At 51.7% G+C, this 15,758-nt stretch overlaps 1 protein-coding gene across 2 annotated transcripts in view; it reads right to left on the bottom strand.

The window, feature by feature from the left end:
* The window catches only part of ANKZF1 (ankyrin repeat and zinc finger peptidyl tRNA hydrolase 1), a 78,065-nt gene that overhangs the window by 56,013 nt on the left and 6,294 nt on the right, over positions 1-15,758 (bottom strand). For both annotated transcript variants that reach the window (XM_088472316.1, XM_088472317.1), the window contains exons 3-5: positions 15,429-15,529; positions 14,807-14,909; positions 4,072-4,259 (exon numbers count right to left, since the gene is read on the bottom strand). In XM_088472316.1, coding sequence (XP_088328442.1) covers positions 4,072-4,259; positions 14,807-14,909; positions 15,429-15,529 — 392 coding nt within the window. The remainder of the gene's footprint in view (positions 1-4,071; positions 4,260-14,806; positions 14,910-15,428; positions 15,530-15,758) is intronic.

Raw genomic sequence — 15,758 nt, 5'->3', positions numbered from 1 at the left:
CCTGAAGTGACAACGAGCCGGTCACTGCCCCCCAACCCCGAAGACTGGCATCCGTCGTGAGCAGGACCCAGTCCGGGATCCAAAAGGGGCGCCCCTCGACCAGATGAGCTGTCTGAAGCCACCAAGCCAAAGACTGCCGAACCTCCAGGGACAACACCAGCAACTGAGAGCGGATCCGGTGAGGTAACCCGTTCCATTCCGATAGAATCAGCCCCTGCAGGGGCCGGGAATGGAACTGGGCAAATTCCACCATGTCGAATGTTGACACCATGGAGCCCAAAACCCTCATAGCCGAATGGACCGACAGGCGGCAACTGCTCAGGCAACTGTGTACCCTCAGCTGCAGGGAGGAGACCTTCTCCGGGGTCAGGAAGATCCTTTGCTGACGAGAATCCAGCAGGGCTCCCAAATGAAGCATCCGCTGAGATGGAATCAGGGAGGACTTTTTCCAATTTATCAGCCACCCGTGCGCTTGCAGGCAAGCGACCGTCAAGTGGAGACGATGAAGCAGTACCTCCGGGGAACTCGCCAGCAACAGGAGGTCGTCCAGATACGGTAGTAGCCGTACATTCTGGTTCCGAAGATGTGCGGCCATGACCGCCATAATCTTCGTGAACACCCTCGGTGCCGTGGAGAGACCAAAGGGTAGCGCCCGGAACTGGTAATGGTGTTGAAGGATAGCGAACCTCAGATACCGCTGGTGCGAAGGTGCTATCGGAACATGGAGGTAGGCGTCCTGGATATCCAGGGACACCATGTAATCCCCCGGTTCCATCGCCAGAATGATGGAACGTAACGTTTCCATCCTGAACTTGGGAACTCTGAGGAATTTGTTCAGAGACTTCAAGTTGAGGATAGGGCGATGAGAACCATTGGGTTTCCGCACCAGAAACAGAAGAATAGTACCCCGTCCCTCGTTGTAATTGAGGAACGGGAACAATGACCCCTGCTGTCAGCAAGGACTCTATAGCTTCCTGAATCTGTAAAGACTTGGTCGTATCCTGAGAAGGACTCGTGCAGAAAAACTGGCGGGGCTGTCTGTGTCGAAAAGACAGGGCGTACCCCTGGGAGACCACTTCTCGAACACAGGCATCCGTGGTGGTATTGTGCCAGCACTGGGCAAATAGAAGAAGTCGGCCTCCCACTCTGGGGTCCCCCAGAGGGAGGCCCGTCCCATCAGGCAGAAGGTTTATCTTCCTGCTTGGAAGAAGCGCTCCTGGCACTCCAGGGTTGCTTCTTGGGCTTAGAAGCGGCCTTGGTCGTCGACTGCCTCGGGAAGGACTGACCTTTGTCCTTGCCCTGAACCCGAAAGGACCGAAAAGCAGAGCTCCGTACCTTGGTAGGAGCAGAAGCCGAAGGGAGGAAGGCAGAGTGTCCACAATTTTGTCCAAGTCTGGACCAAAAAGCAACTCCCCATTAAAAGGTAAGGCCTCCAGTCCCTTTTTGGAGTCAGCGTCAGCTCTCCAAGACCTCAGCCACAAGGACCGACGCGCCGACACAGCTGCAGCCGACACCCGAGAGGTTAGCAGGCTTGCGTCTAACGATGCTTCCCCAATGTAGGAAGCCGCATCCCTCATTTGACCTATCAACGCTCTCTGGATCTCCGGAGCATCTTCCGGAAAGGTATCCTCCAAAGCATTGGCCCAGCTCTCGATGGCCTTAGCCACCCAAGAGATGGCCATGGACGGACGGGCCACCGCCCCCGAGAGAGAGTAGATAGACTTCAAACAAGTCTCCACCTTCCTGTCCGTGGGATCTTTCAGGGAGGAGATCGACGGCAAAGGCAGCGTAGCGCTTTTAATTAAGCGGGTAACGTGGGAATCCACCGCTGGAGGAGTTTCCCACTTCCTGCAATGAGCCTCCAGAAACGGATAGTTCGAAGCCAACCGCTTCTGCGGTTGGAACCTCTTGCTGGGCAACTGCCAGGCCCCTGCCATATGATCCATCAATTGATCGGAAAGGGGAAAAACCGTCGAAGCTACCTTGGCCTTTTTAAAATTTGGGTATTTTGACCTGGGGGCGGGCACATCCTCCTCAATGTGAAGGATGGCCCGCACCGCCCTAACCAATGCCGGCACATTAATGGAAGACTTAGTCTCCATCTCCTGGGCCCCGGCATCCGAGTCAGAGTCTTCATGGATCTCCCCGTCATCCGAAGACACGTCCGTGTCCGTGAACTGAGCCGCCAGTGAAGCCGGAACGGAACGCTTGGACGCCCGTGGGGGCAAATCACTGTGCAACATATTTTGAAAAGCCGATGACGAAGCCGCCAGACTCTGAACAGAGCTGGAGAGGACGTCCACCCAAGGCGGGGGTACTGCCTGAGGATACCCCTGAAAAAGGTACCATCGACTGCTGCGGCACCGTGGGGGATTGCACGTATACCGGTAAACCCGCATAAGGACCCACAGTCTGAGACCCGGGAGGAGACTGCACCAGACGAGTCACACCCGGGGAACGGGGGATGGTAGGCTGGGGCAACGCCCTAGAAGGGGCCGCAGTCGGGACCGCAAGTCGGTCCGCGATTGACGCCAGCACTTGCGTAAACATCGCCCACGGAGGATCCTGCGCCACCGGGGGTTTAGAGGGTCCAGGTACCAACTGGCACCGCCCGCACAGACCGTCCTGAGACAAATCTGCCCCGTCAACCCCTGCCGAACAGCGTCGGCAGGAAAACAACACAGGAGCCTCGGAGCGCTCATTCCCCTCATCAGACATGACACAAACTTTTTTGCAATAAAAGTGTCTCACCGAAACGAGGTAAGGCGTATAACACCCACGCACTCCCAAGTATGCAACCTAAAGAGTCCACAATATGGTACTGAGGAGCACACCGCAGTATGTGACGGACCTCACAAATACGTAGATTTATATAAGTGAGGTACACAGAAAGAACACCCCTCCCCCACGCACCTGCGGACCGTAGGAGAAGGAAAGGGATAGGTAAAAAGCTGACAGTAAGTAGAAAATAAGCACAGACAGCAGCACTAGCAAAAGTCACATACCATGCAGAGAAGTTATACTCACTGCACCTTCCGCTACAATCAACCTCCCAGATTCAGTGTCTGGGAGGGCTATAGCGCTGCGAACACCGTCCTGATCAGGGGAGAGGTACGCAGGGGGACTGGTCCACTGTAAGCCTGCCTGGGAGCTCTGCGATGCTGTCTGAGGAGGAGTGGCCAGAAGATAACAGCCCAGCGACGTCATCACACATGAGAGAAGGCGCACTGGGCTGAGGGGAGGAGCGCTGAAGTAGGGAAGGCTGCCTCCCCTGCTAGTACTAAACCCCCGGGGAAGCCGGTTCCCCGCCGGTACTTACACCCCGGGGGCCAGCGGTCACGCGGGGTATTCCTGAAGAGGGGGAGCCCGCCGCCGCTACTAGCGCCGCCGGTCTGTCCCCAGAGACCGGCGGCATGAAGACTGCATTATCCCCGCGTGCAGCGCTGCACGCGGCTTACCTGGCCCCTTCAGTCCGGCAGCAGTCCTTGGGAGGTCCCGGAGCCACGCTAGTACTGACTCCGGGGTCCCGCTGCGATCCCCGGATCAGTACCGGCGTCGCAGCGCCAGCGGGGCTGTTGGAGCGGCAGCGTAAACGTCCAGATGGACAGTCTGATGCTGCCGCTCTGAAGACAGTAAAAATAAAATCTTCGTTTTAAAAATAAAAAACAAAGCTTAGGGGCTGCTTATGCAGCCCCACTGCGCAGGGTGACCCGACTCCGGCCGGGCACCAACTAAAACTGAGGTGCCTGTGGCCGGGGGCGGGGTATAAAGGAGGACGGACCCAAGTGCATCCTGGGAGCAGCAAAGCTTTAACTGCGTGGTGCCCGTGGATCCAGATCCAGCTATACCCCAAGGTCAACCCTGTGGACCCCCTATGGACCCTGAAGTAGAAATTTATATTATGCTCGGTGTCTGCCGATTAGAGTTTGCATCAAATATGTATAACTTACTTATTCAATTGTAATCATGTACAGTGCAGGAAGTGTACAAAGTTCTATTTGTATTGTTTGCAGTTTAAATTTACATACTGAAAAAAAATATTGCTTATGTGGGATATCGCCTTGCACTTACCTTTGTTGCCCCCAACACACAGCGGTAGACAGAAAGCAGCTGTCCCTGTCTGTTCCTGAACAGGACTCTCTGTGAGCGGCTGGGTTGACCCAGTAGAGGAGCTGAGTCAATTCCAGGCCCAGACGTGGTCCCCAAGTCCCCATCATCAGAGCTCTCTGAGTCAGAGCCAGATATGCTGGAAACATCCCCTGAAAGAGATAACAGTCCTCGTACATTTAGGAAATATCGCAATACTGAGGATAGGATGACCGCATCAGGGCCAAGGACAACTAGCACAAGCAGTAACAGATCATGTGGCTTACATGAAAGGTTTTGAGCAAGCTTTTAAGATGTATCTGTGAATACAATGACACAATGAAATAATATGAGATATGGTAAGAACTTACCCTTGTTATCTCTATTTCTACGAAGTCCATAGGGTTCCACAGGATACCTTGGGGTATAGGTGTGACGTCAGTCGCAGGGCACCAAAGAGTTAAGCTTTCAGCCTCCCAGGATGCACTAGGTCCCCCTCCTATACCCCGCCCCCGGGCCAAGGCACCTCAGTTAGTTACCAAGCCATAGGCCGGAGGAGGAGAAGGAAGAGAAAGAACAAAGATCTGGACACATTCAAGAATCACATTCTCACCAGAGGGAGACGGAAAACCGGTGACCAGAGCAAAGCCCATCTGCAGCACAGGTGCGACAGGGTGGGAGTCCTGTGGAACCCTATGGACTTCGTAGAAATAGAGATAACAAGGGTAAGTTCTTACCATATCTCATATTTTCTACTTCAGGGTCCATAGGGTATCCACAGGATACCTTGGGGATGTCCCAAAGCAGTATCCTTTAAGGGTGGGGACGCTCCTGTGCAGAAAGGAGAATCCGCTGCCCGAAGGAAGCATCCTGAGAGGCGAAGGTGTCAAACCTGTAATACCTCACGAAGGTATGGACAGAAGACCACGTAGCAGCCTTGCAGATCTGAACTGCCGAGGCACCACGTCGAGCTGCCCACGAAGGACCCACAGACCTAGTGGAATGAGCCTTCAGAGAAGGAGGGACCGGTAGGCCTTCATGAAGATAAGCTTCAGAAATAGCCATACGGATCCAGGCTGCCAAAGTTTGCTTTGAAGCAGGCCAACCCTTTTTACGGAAGCCATAGAGGACAAACAAAGCGTCCGACTTCCTAAACGAAGAAGTGCGGTCAACATAAGTCCTTAAGGCCCGCACAACATCCAAAGAGGCCTCACCCACGGAAAGACCCGGTGAGTTAAAGGCCGGAACAACTATTTCCTCGTTAACATGAAACTGGGAAACAACTTTGGGAAGAAACTCGGGCCGAGTGCGGAGCACTGCCCTGTTCCCATAAAAAACCAAGAAAGGGGGTCTACAAGAAAGAGCCCCTAACTCAGAAACACGTCTGGCCGAAGCAATGGCCAGAAGGAAAACAGTCTTAGCTGTTAGCCATTTAAGATCCACTGAGCCCAGTGGTTCAAACGGCGGTCCTTGGAGAGCCCTCAGGACCACAGCCAAATCCCAAGGCGCCACAGGTGGAACAAAGGGCGGCTGAATGCGGAGAACACCCTGCATAAAGGTGCGCACATCCGGGATTGTAGCAATCCTACGGTGAAACCAGACAGATAGGGCCGAAACCTGTACCTTCAAAGAAGCAAGGCGAAGCCCATGATCTAGTCCCGCTTGCAGGAAGGCGAGAATCCGAGACAGACGAAACTCCCGCGGTGCATAACCTCTCGGTCGACACCACTGGAAGAACGTATGCCACACGCGATGGTATATCCTCGCGGAAGACGGTTTCCGAGCTCGTAACATGGTACGCACCACAGAGCTGGAAAACCCCCGGGACCTCAGCATGGCCGTCTCAACAGCCACGCCGTCAAAGACAGCCGAGTCAGGTCCGGGTGAAGGCAAGGACCCTGAGACAGAAGGTCCGGTCGTAGCGGCAACCGCAGAGGACTGTCCACGGACAGACCCTGAAGGTCTGAGAACCAATGCCGTCTGGGCCACGCGGGAGCTATCAACAGGAGCGTCCCTCCTTCCTGTTTGAATTTCCGGATTACCCGTGGAAGAAGGGAGACCGGAGGGAACAGGTATGCGAACCGGAACGTCCACCGGACGGACAGAGCATCCACCAGAGACGCCCCTTCGTCTCTTGTGCGAGACCCGTACACCGGCAACTTGTTGTTGTGCCGGGACGCCATGAGGTCGATTTCTGGAAGACCCCACCTGTCCACCAGTAGTTGAAAAACGTCCGGGTGCAGGGACCATTCCCCCGGATGAACGTCCTGGCGACTTAGAAAGTCCGCCTCCCAATTTAGCACTCCCGGGATGAAGACCGCTGATATGGCCGGAAGATTGCGCTCCGCCCAAACCAGGATCCGAGAGACCTCTACGAGAGCCGCCCGACTGCGAGTTCCTCCTTGCCTGTTTATGTAGGCCACGGTGGTAGCGTTGTCCGACTGGACCTGCACCGGGCGACCCTGGAGAAACCGCTGTGCCTGCTGGAGAGCATTGAAGACCGCATGGAGTTCCAAGATATTTATTGGAAGCTCCGCTTCTGTCGGCGTCCACCTGCCCTGGAACAAGTGTGGACCCGAAACTGCTCCCCAGCCCCGAAGACTGGCGTCCGTTGTCAACAGGACCCAATTTGGAACCCAGAACGGACGTCCCTTGTTGAGGTGGGTCGTCTGTAACCACCACGCAAGGGACAGGCGAACCTCCTGGGTGAGCACAATCGTCTGGGACTTCAGAGACTGAGTCAGCCCGTTCCACTTGGACAGGATCAGGTGCTGCAGAGGTCTGGAGTGAAACTGGGCGTATTCCACCATGTCGAACACCGACACCATGGAGCCCAGTAACCTCATCGCCGAGTGTAAGGACACCCGGCGGCTGTGCAGGCAACTGCGCACCCTTGACTGTAAAGCAGAGATCTTGTCCTCCGTCACGAAGATCCTTTGCTGTCCCGAGTCCAATAAGGCTCCAAGATGCAGAATCCTCCGAGACGGGATTAGAGTGGACTTCTGCCAGTTGATTAGCCAGCCGTGCCGTTGCAGCAGTGCAATGGTCAGGTCCAAGTGGCGCAACAGGAGCTCTGGAGATCCTGCCACCAATAACAGGTCGTCCAAATACGGCAACATGCGGACTCCCTGCAGCCGCAGAGAAGCCGCCATGACCGCCATCACCTTGGTGAAAACACGTGGTGCTGTTGCCAGGCCAAAAGGTAACGCCCGAAACTGGAAGTGGTCGCTGCGGATTGCAAACCTGAGGAACTGTTGATGGCGCAAAAGAATAGGGACATGCAGGTAAGCGTCCTGTATGTCCAATGACACCATGTAGTCCCCAGGTTCCAGCGCCAGAATGATGGACCGTAGGGTCTCCATCCGAAACTTCGGGACCCGCAAAGACTTGTTGAGTGCTTTGAGGTTGAGAATCGGACGATATGACCCATTGGGTTTCTGTACCAAAAAAAGATTTGAATAGAAACCCTGGCCCCTCTGGGAGAATGGAACAGCCACTATAACTCCAGCCTGGAGCATAGTGTGCAATACCTTCCGCAGCTCCGTAGCCTTGTTCCGGTCTGATGGGAGACCCGTGGTGAAGAAGCGAGCCGGGGGTCTGTGCCGGAAGGAGAGGGCGTATCCGTGGGAAACCACCTCCAGAACCCAAGTGTCTGTCGTAGTGGTCGACCAACACTGGGCGAACTGTAGCAGGCGGCCTCCCACCCTGGGATCCCCCAAAGGGAGGCCCGGACCGTCAGGCCGCAGGCTTGTCATCTGGCTTGGGGGCCGGACGTCTGGTACTCCATGCCTGCTTCCGGGGCTTGACCGATTTCTTAGGGCCAGCCTGTCGAGGAAACGACTGTGGTTTGGGCCTGCCCTGGGCCCTAGATGACCGAAAGGACGATGGTCCCGAACCAGAAGGAGCAGCGGCCGACGGGAGACAAGCAGATTTGGCTGCCGCCAGCGTGGCCACAATCTTATCCAGATCCGGACCGAAGAGAACTTCTCCGGTAAACGGCAACGCTTCCAGACCTTTCTTGGAATCTGCGTCCGCCTTCCAGGATCGCAGCCACAAGGTGCGACGAGCAGCCACCGCTGCTGAAGAAATTCTAGACACCAGAGTACTAATGTCTAGAGCCGCCTCGTTGATGTAGGTGGCCGAATCACGGAGATTGCCAATCAACTCCGCCTGTTCGGCCGGACAGTCGGATTCAAAAGAAGCCTCTAATGAATCCGCCCAGCGCTCCATCGCTCTGGCAACCCAGCAAATGGCCATAGCCGGCCGTGCTGCCCCCCCTGCAAGGGAATAAGCGGACTTCAGGCAGATTTCTACCTTGCGGTCCGTAGCATCCTTAAGGGAGGACATGGATGGCATCGGCAATGTGGCACTACGGACAAGACGGGTCACGTGAGAATCCACCTGTGGAGGGGATTCCCACTTAGCAAAATAATTATCCGCGAACGGATAAGCCACCGCCAGGCGTCTCTGCGGCTGGTATCTTTTGCCAGGTTGTTTCCACGCCTCCTCTAAATGGTCCACCAACTGACCCGAAAGAGGAAAGACTGTGGCATCGCCCTTCACATCTTTGAAAAAGGCATACTTAGATTTAGCCGCTGGGGGAACTTCGTCCTCAATCACCAAGGCTGTGCGGACCGCCCGAATAAGTCCAGGAATATATACTTTGGACTTAGCATCAGCGTCCTTAGTATGGAGAGGTTCCTGATCGTAAGGATCCAGAATCTCCCCATCATCAGACGTCCCTTCGTCATCCTCATAAGGAGCGGACAGAGACGCCACCGGCCTTTTATGAGGCCGCATCACAGACTCCCCTTGCAACACATCCGACAAGTGCTGTACAGAACTCGTCAGGGAGTTAACCCACGCTGGCTCCTGAGAACCCGGGAGCGGGGAAATAGGGAGACTGTGGGGTACCACCAATTGTCGTGGGAACCCCTGCATGGGTGACGACACCACAGACTGCTGGGACAAACCCATCGGAGTAAACGCGGGCTGCGGAGCTAACTGGCCCACTAAAGCTGTTAACGCCTGAGCGAAACAAGCCCAGGGCGGCTCCTGTACCGGTGCTGTAACCGTAATAGGCCGCGCCATGGACAAACACTGCCGGCAAAGGCCCTCCGCGCTACCCTCCCCCTCCGCTAACGGTACTTTGCACGTGGTACACTGTAGCCGGAGGGGAAAATCACTTTCAGACATGATGGCACCACGTATGTGACCTCTCTCACCAATTAAGTATTAAATAGGCGAGAGACCACCCTGCAGCACCGCACCGCAAGGGCTTTAGCAGAAGAACAGGGACAGTAATAAAGCTGACAGTTTAGAGAAGAAAAGTTACAGGCAGCGCTAGCACAGTCACATACAATGCAGAGAAATAACAATTCCTGCACTAACAGCGCTGATTACTCAACTACACAGACACAGGGCCTGGTAGGACACAGTGCTGCATACACAGACCTGAGCCACAGCGGAGGAGAGGTATGCGGGGGGACCCAGACCACGATGCTTCCGTCCAGCGCTTCCAGCAGCGTTCACCATGCGTTCTGGAGAAGATGGCCGCCGAGGAGCAGAGAGGAGGCTGGCCTGGGGGAGGAGCGCTGCCACAGGACCAGTCGGCAGCATGCAGAGAGGGCTGTGTGCAGCGGGGGAGGCGCCGGCTGTGAGACAGGGAAGGCGCGCTCCCCTGGCATGCATTTAACCCCTGGGACGCCGCAGCGCTACCGCTCTGCTGCGGTCCGCTGTCCCAGGGGGTAGTGGAAGCGCAGGTTGGTCGCCTGGCTCCACGCTGCAGCCAGTCCCCAGGGAGCCCCCTGCCTGGGGACTTAGGACCATGTGATCAGCGGGGACCCACCGCGGGACCCCGCTACTTACCTCTGTCCCCCTTGAATCCGGCCATGGTCCGGAGCATCTGGGGTCACCGCTAGCTGTGACCCCAGACGCCCACCAGCATCCCCGGATCAGTACCGGCGTTCTGGTACCGGCGGGGTGTAGGGAAGACAGCATGGACGTCAGGACTGACAGTCCATGCTGTTCATCCAGATGTGCAGCCACAGCTGCATGAAGAAAAAGCTTCAGGGGCTCTTCTAGCCCCCACTCCAACAGGTGCACCCGACTCCGGCCGGGCACCAAACTAAACTGAGGTGCCTTGGCCCGGGGGCGGGGTATAGGAGGGGGACCTAGTGCATCCTGGGAGGCTGAAAGCTTAACTCTTTGGTGCCCTGCGACTGACGTCACACCTATACCCCAAGGTATCCTGTGGATACCCTATGGACCCTGAAGTAGAAATATTGGTTTTATCACCGATAGAATATATGAACTAACATTCTCTGGTGTCAGTTTCACCACAACACCCTGATCTGATTATGATAGCAGCAATCCCTACACCAGCACTTACATTACAACTGTCTGGACAGGCCGTAGTCAGGTGGGCTTGCCAGTGTTTACTGTAAGCTTAGGGGTTGCGTGCTTGAGCTGGCAACTTAAGCTGGGTACACACTAAACGATGTGTGCCCAGCGACGGGGCGATGCAGTATAATGGTACATCGCGTTCGCCATAAACACTGCACGATCTGGTGTACGACGGCACGATAAGCGATTCCATGCTGCATGTAACAGCACTGGTTCGTTCATTGCGTCGGCCCATCTGCTGTGCAGAACAGCAGAGTGGCTGATGCGATGAACGACGGATCGGGTGTACACGCTATATGATGTGTACGATCCGCTACGCAACACTATATCGTATAGTGTGTACCCAGCTTAACACACTAAACCGAATATGACTGGGGCCATTTCCCTGCGCTACAACATTCACTTGCTCTCTCTGCCTGAAGGGGTAGACTTGTAACATGTCCCTTTGCAGCCGAGAGAAAAGGTTTAACCCTTTGCTTTTAAAATGACTTGCTTTCTGCCCTCAGGGAGAATGCAGGGATATTCAGCAGTAGTTTATCTGATGCTCCTCTGGTCACTGGATGGCAGCCGCATGATTTCTTGTTAGGGAAAGTAACTTGCAGGTAGTATTGCCAGACACACTTCCGCTACTTAATCCAGTAACACTTGTCATTCTCTGTTGTGCAGTGGGACACACAACTGCTACTTTCCCCCCTCCATGAGCCATGACAACTTGCCATTGCACACCAGAAAACTGCTTTGTGCCTCTAGTATAATTATAGTGCTATCAGTCATTGGCCTATGCAAAATATATACACAGTTCATGAGGACCATTAAGGGGCCTGTCCATTTGGTGGCTTTCTGCACGATGCGACCAAAACCAGGAGGTTTTGGTCGCAATGTGCAGAAAGTCTGCAAATGGATAGCCAGCAAGGACCAGTGATGCAGACCCTCCAACATTTCCTAGTAAGAACCCGGTACATGGGGGGGCATGACCGCAGATAAAGGGGAGTGGTAATCGGTAAAGGGGCGTGTCCATGGGGACTGGAGGCATCGGACGCTGGCTAGTTTAGAACATGCAGAAATATACTGCATGTTCTGTATGTATACCGGCGCTGGCGGTCAGGGCAGAGAAGCACGGAGGTCGGCTGTCACTCAGCAGCGCTGCGGGAGTCCTGTGTCCCAGCAGCGCTGCTTAACAAATCTGGTGAGTGTACCAACCCGGTACAAAACGGTACAGCCCCGTTTGCCGGTACAGACCATTAGAAAACGGTACTGTACCGGCTAAAACGGTATAGTTGGAGGGTATGGTGATGCGCGTGCACGCTGGGTCCTTGCCGACCCAGACTATCTATTGAACATGCCCGACAACCTGACGACAGTCGTCAGGTTCGGCATGTTAATAGACAGGGAGGTTGGGCTCCTGCACTGAAGACGTTCAGTGAACGTCTTTGTGTGGCGCTCGCACCTCAGTGACATGAAAGTCTGAAGGCTGAATGTTCAGACTTTCATGTTGTTAAATGGATAGGCTCCTTTACATATATGTCATACAGGCTGTATTGTAAGCCTCAAAAATGTTGCTTTGTTTTAAAACTCTTTTTTTCTCACATTTATCATTACTGCAGCATTGTGTTATGCAAATACATTTGTATTGGGCCCTATTAATGGTTTACATAATAATCTGAAACTGTAGATGTACCCTTCATGTGCAGCTCTTCAAGCCTTCACTTGCAACCCCCATCTCCTACCTTCATTATGAATTTTGTTAGCTACAGCTTATAAAACGTGTTGATGTGTTATTACATTTAGGTGTCTCTTTCCTTCATTAAATATATTAAATTAACTTGCCATTAAGATTAATGTGTGGCCCTTTGAAGGTTAGAGGGTCGTCCCATGCGGCCCCCGAAGTGTATCAGGTTATTTCTCTATACGGTACATCTGATTATGTGTGGTTGAGAGAGAGAGAGAAAGAGAGAAAGAGAGAAAGAGAGAAAGAGAGAAAGAGAGAAAGAGAGAAAGAGAGAGAGAGAGAGAGAGAGAGAGAGAGAGAGAGAGAGAGAGAGAGAGAGAGAGAGAGAGAGAGAGATATCCCATATATATATATATATATATATATACATACACACATACATACACACGTACGTACACCTATGTCCAATATTCCCGACATGTACATAAAATTGTTTGAGGAGGGGGCCAAGCTTGCAGGGGTTAGGATAGCCTTTTTTTTTTGAATGGTTTATTTATTTTATTTAAAGTGCTTAAGACAATAAAACTTTTAGATGAGAATGATAAAACATTGTGCGCTATATAAATAACTGGTAACATTAATAATAATTTCACACATATTCTGCAGCGCTTTACAGAGATCAGATATACATTAGGAGTATATGAGTATATAATAGAAATAATGTAAAAAAACAGTATCAGTAACAACATTAGGCGATTGTATACAGTATAGTAATATATTACAGATAACTGATTGAAATTAGCTGCAGTAAATAAAAGAAAAAAAGAAGAGGGAAAAAATAAATAAAAAGGGAGAAAGAGGAAACGGAGAGGTGGGGGGGCCCCGCTGGTATAGTACCCCAACAAAGTATGGGGCAAAGACGTGCGGTGAGGTAAATAGCTGGGGAGGCACTGGCTAGTATCAGAGCCAGATTTACACATACATAAATGAACCTGAGGGTTCATGTGGGCATTATACAAAGGTGCAGAAGTATATAGTGCTGGAAATTTGGTGAGTTTTGATCAGGGATGTGCGGAAAAGGTAGACAGGGGAGGCAGTGCCTCACCTGCCATACACTTTTTACTCCAGAGTTGGCTATAAAAATTAGTAGAATAATACAAATAAAGATATTTATAATATTTTCTTACATTTTTAGAGTCAAAACTTTGGAGTATACCCAAATATGACAGGAAAGGCTCTGCCAACTTGCCTCACCTAACCGCACATCACTGGTATGGGGTCATAACATATGGTACTAATATAGAATTAAGTCAGTGCTCACAATTAGGATGGCCATTTTGCTATACATGAGAATAAAGGAGTTATATATACGGTGAAGCATAAAGTGATCATGTGCTTTATTATACTTTCTGATATATGTACCAAGGATATAAGCGCAAATTAAATTAAATCAACACCCACACATTTAAAAAATTAGAGTGAACTTTGGACGTATACAGGTAGAATAGGATATACAATCTATTTTTTAATTGAGCATTTGAAAAGTATTAAACTCTTCAAGATAGTTGTTCATTGAGCAGGTAAAGCACAAAACAAAATGCTCTTGATCCGCTTTTCATGATGCACAATGTATCACATCCCTCCCCATCACCTATGTCCTGTCCCCTATAGCCAACCCTTTCACCTACCCAAATCCAGTCTCTCGTCCTTACCCCCTTTTCCCAGTCCAGACCCTCACTATCCTCTTACCTGCCATGTCCTTTCATAGACTAGCCCTCACTAGCCAGGCAACTGTCCCAGCTCAGCCCTCTCAGCTACGCACGTCCTGTCCCAGCTACCCACATGCTGTTCCAGCTCCTCACCCCTCTCAGCATCCTGTCCCAGCTCCTCACACCTCTCATCTACCTTTGCATCCAGTCCCTGTCTCACACCTCTCAGCTACTTCCATCCTGTCCCAGCTCCTCACACCTCTCACCTACCCGCATACTGTCCCCGCTCCTCACCCTTCTCACCTACCCGCATGCTGTCCCAGCTCCTCACCCCTCTCACCTACCCGCATGCTGTCCCAGCTCCTCACCCCTCTCACCTACCCGCATCCTGTTCCACCTTCTAACCCTATCCTATCCCGCATCCACATCTTTCATCTACAAGCATCCTGTTGTAATCCCATCAAGTACCTTTGTCCTGCCTTAATACTTGCCTCACCTACCTATGCCCTGTCTCATCTCCACCCCTCTCAACTTCCTGTGTCTTATCCATCCTAACCACCCCCTCCAACGTATCTTCATCCACTTACCTGCCCATATCCTGTCCTGCATCCACTCAGCTCACCTACTTGTGTCAAGTACCTTACACCCTCTTCTCTCACCTGCTTGTATCCTGTCTCTTACCCATTATCTGCCCATACCCTGTCCCTTACTCCCTCCCACTGCCCATGCCCTGAACCCTACTCCACCTTTCCATCAGCAGACTATTTACTGTCCCTTACTCCTCACCTGACCATGTCATGTCTCTTTCTCCGTGTCCGCTCAGCTGCCCATATCGTGTCCCTCACTGATTCTCACCTGCTTATTTCTGGTCCAATACCCACCCCCCACTCCGCATCACACCTGCCCATGTCCTGACCTGTGCTCCCTCTCCTCTCACCTGCCCGTGTCCGCTCCTGGAAGTCATCCTCAGTTAGTGCTGCTGCTCCTTTGATTTTCCGTTTCAAGTTAAACTGATGCCAATCCAGGGTATAGTGTTCTTTCTTTAATGCAGAAAATATAGAGAGATTATTGATATATCTACAAAGCTATATGTAATAAAGATGCCATCTAATTAAGTAGTACTGAACATTGTGTTAGCTAGGACCCCTAAGTATCAGTGTCCCAAGGTGCTGGGACCCCAAAATATGTAGACATTGTAGACATTCCTACGTAAGTGATATATTATACAAAATAACTACAAGAGACTAATCATAGTCTTTATTACAAAGGGGCCATAAAGAATGGATTGCGTAATTAGCATGCAAATGATAAGACATATGACTAGCACAAAGTTACACGTATAATGTGAATAGAAACTTAGTGACAGTCCAAAGTAGAATTAGAAAAAAAAAAAAACACAAGGTCAAAACAAAGTGATGAAATGTTTGTGTAGCACCCATAGAACAATATTTGTCACAGGTTTTACTTTATGAATTTGCAGAAATTAGTAGGGAGTCACTTTATGGTATTTTAACAGTAAGCCCAAAATTTGTAAACCCCATTGTGACTTAGCGAGTTACCTGTTCCTCTCTATTGTCAAACACACACTGACAAGCAGAGCAGCTCATGCGATCAGAGATCTCCAGGATGACAGGCACCTTAGCGTTGCCATCATTTATTCCTAGATAGGAGATTACAAGTCTTGTATGAAAAGCAAGTCTAACAAAACAGATCTTTACACTAATAAATTTACACTTAAACAGCAAACTATACACTAGATATATGCTTGCATTAATTTTAAACCAAAAAGCAATAGAAAAGCTAAGCCGATATTAAATTTGCATATAACAAATCTACTTGCAAGTTAGAGATTTAACCAGATCAGGGACGGTTTAAGAGGAGGGGGCCCG

The sequence above is a fragment of the Taudactylus pleione genome, unplaced genomic scaffold (genome assembly GCF_031769625.1).
Source record: "Taudactylus pleione unplaced genomic scaffold, aTauple2 ptg000122l, whole genome shotgun sequence".
NCBI lineage: Eukaryota > Metazoa > Chordata > Amphibia > Anura > Myobatrachidae > Taudactylus > Taudactylus pleione.
The sequence above is the reverse complement of the archived record's forward strand: the minus strand, read 5'-3'. Positions and strand labels throughout refer to the sequence as shown.